The sequence below is a fragment of the Galeopterus variegatus genome, unplaced genomic scaffold (assembly GCF_000696425.1).
Source record: "Galeopterus variegatus unplaced genomic scaffold, G_variegatus-3.0.2 Scaffold68546, whole genome shotgun sequence".
Taxonomy (NCBI): Eukaryota; Metazoa; Chordata; class Mammalia; order Dermoptera; family Cynocephalidae; genus Galeopterus; species Galeopterus variegatus.
In genome coordinates, this window is record NW_007794657.1 from 1 (window position 1) to 1,527 (window position 1,527).

The following is a 1,527-nucleotide window of genomic DNA, read 5'->3' on the forward strand; positions in this document are numbered from 1 at the left end:
AAAAAAAAAAAGGAAATATCTGATAAATTAGTTGATTGTGTTAGGAGAAAACCAAATGAAAAACTCATCATCTTCCCCCATGCTCTCTCAAGTGTGACACCACAAACACAGCCACCCACACAGAAGCCTAAGACATGCCTGCCTCTACTCTCCCTACCCGGAGCCTTTCTTGAACTTCACTCCTACTCCCCACTGCCTCTCCTCTGCTCTGTGTGCATCTCTCCCTCTTACTTCTGCCATATCTTAGAATAATTGTCTTCTTATTATCTCCATTACCTCACTAGATCATAAGACTGTTGAAAGTAGAAACAATGTTTGAATCATCACTGTACCCTCAACAACTAGTTTAGTGCCTGCACATAAGAGAAGTACAATAAATATCTATGAGATGAAAAAACGGCATTTATTCCTGAATAAAGAATTGGGAGGGCAAAACTTCATCCTATGCAAAAGAACCCATTAATCAGAATTTCATGATACCCAGATTGAACTCCTCAAGCCATTACTTTAGTTGGATAAATATTTATCCCTCTCTACACACTGATTTTTAACCATCCAAGGTGAAATGAAGACTGAGGATAACAACAGTGACTTATTTAATTCTCCCAGCTCTCCTTTGGGACAGTTGTCAGCCCTGTTTTGTTGTTATATTATTAACACGTGATGAAACAAAGTGATTTGAACACAGTCCTTTCAACTCAAAAGTTTTAGCATCTGAAACTGGCAAATTTAGGCAGCACCTACTACAAACTCATGGTTTCTACCTCTTTATCCAAACATCCCAAATCATAGTCTCCACTTGCTTGCTCACTATCTCTTCCCCTACACTACATCTTGCATGAAACTTGCTCCTCCTTTCTCATATCAAGATACCATTCTCTCCTGGTTTTCCTCACAGTTTACTGACCATTCCTTCTCAGTCTTCTTCTTTTTTTTTTTTTTCTTGGCTCTGTACAAGGGACTTTTATTGATGGTACATGACAAGGTAGGGCTCCCTAGGCCCCACCCCTTCTTTAGGGGGTCTGGGATGGAAACTGCCAAGGAGGGGACATTCTCAGTGTGTTGGGGGACTGAGTTGGGACAGGGACCCCCCAGCAGCTGAGGGCTTCTCTCTTCCTCTTGTGTTCTTGCTGAGGCTGGTGGTCCTGGGAGTTCTTACTACCTGGAGGCCATGTGAACCATAAGGTCCACCACTCTGTTGCTGTAGCCATACTCATTGTCATACCAGGAAATGAGCTTGACAAAGTGGTCATTGAGGGCAATGCCAGCCTCAGCGTCGAAGGTGGAAGAGTGTGCGTCACTGTTGAAGTCGGTGGAGACAACCTGGTCCTCAGTGTAGCCCAGGATGCCCTTCAGGGGGCCCTCTGATGCCTTCTTCACCACCTTCTTGATGTCTTCATATTTGGCAGCCTTCTCCAGATGGCAGGTTAGATCTACAACTGACACATTGGCAGAGGGGACACGGAAGGCCATGCCAGTGAGCTTCCCATTCAGCTGAGGGATGACCTTGCTCACGGCCTTGGCAGC

General features: G+C 44.7%; 1 protein-coding gene across 1 annotated transcript; it reads right to left on the reverse strand.

Annotated features, from left to right (window-relative positions):
- Positions 1-943: 943 nt before the first annotated feature.
- Positions 944-1,524, reverse strand: LOC103584601 (glyceraldehyde-3-phosphate dehydrogenase-like; the record flags this gene model as incomplete). Its single annotated transcript, XM_008565538.1, has 1 exon — positions 944-1,524. A coding segment is annotated over one exon (366 nt), but the record flags the coding sequence as incomplete, so codon positions are not given.
- Between the last annotated feature and the right edge of the window lie 3 nt (positions 1,525-1,527).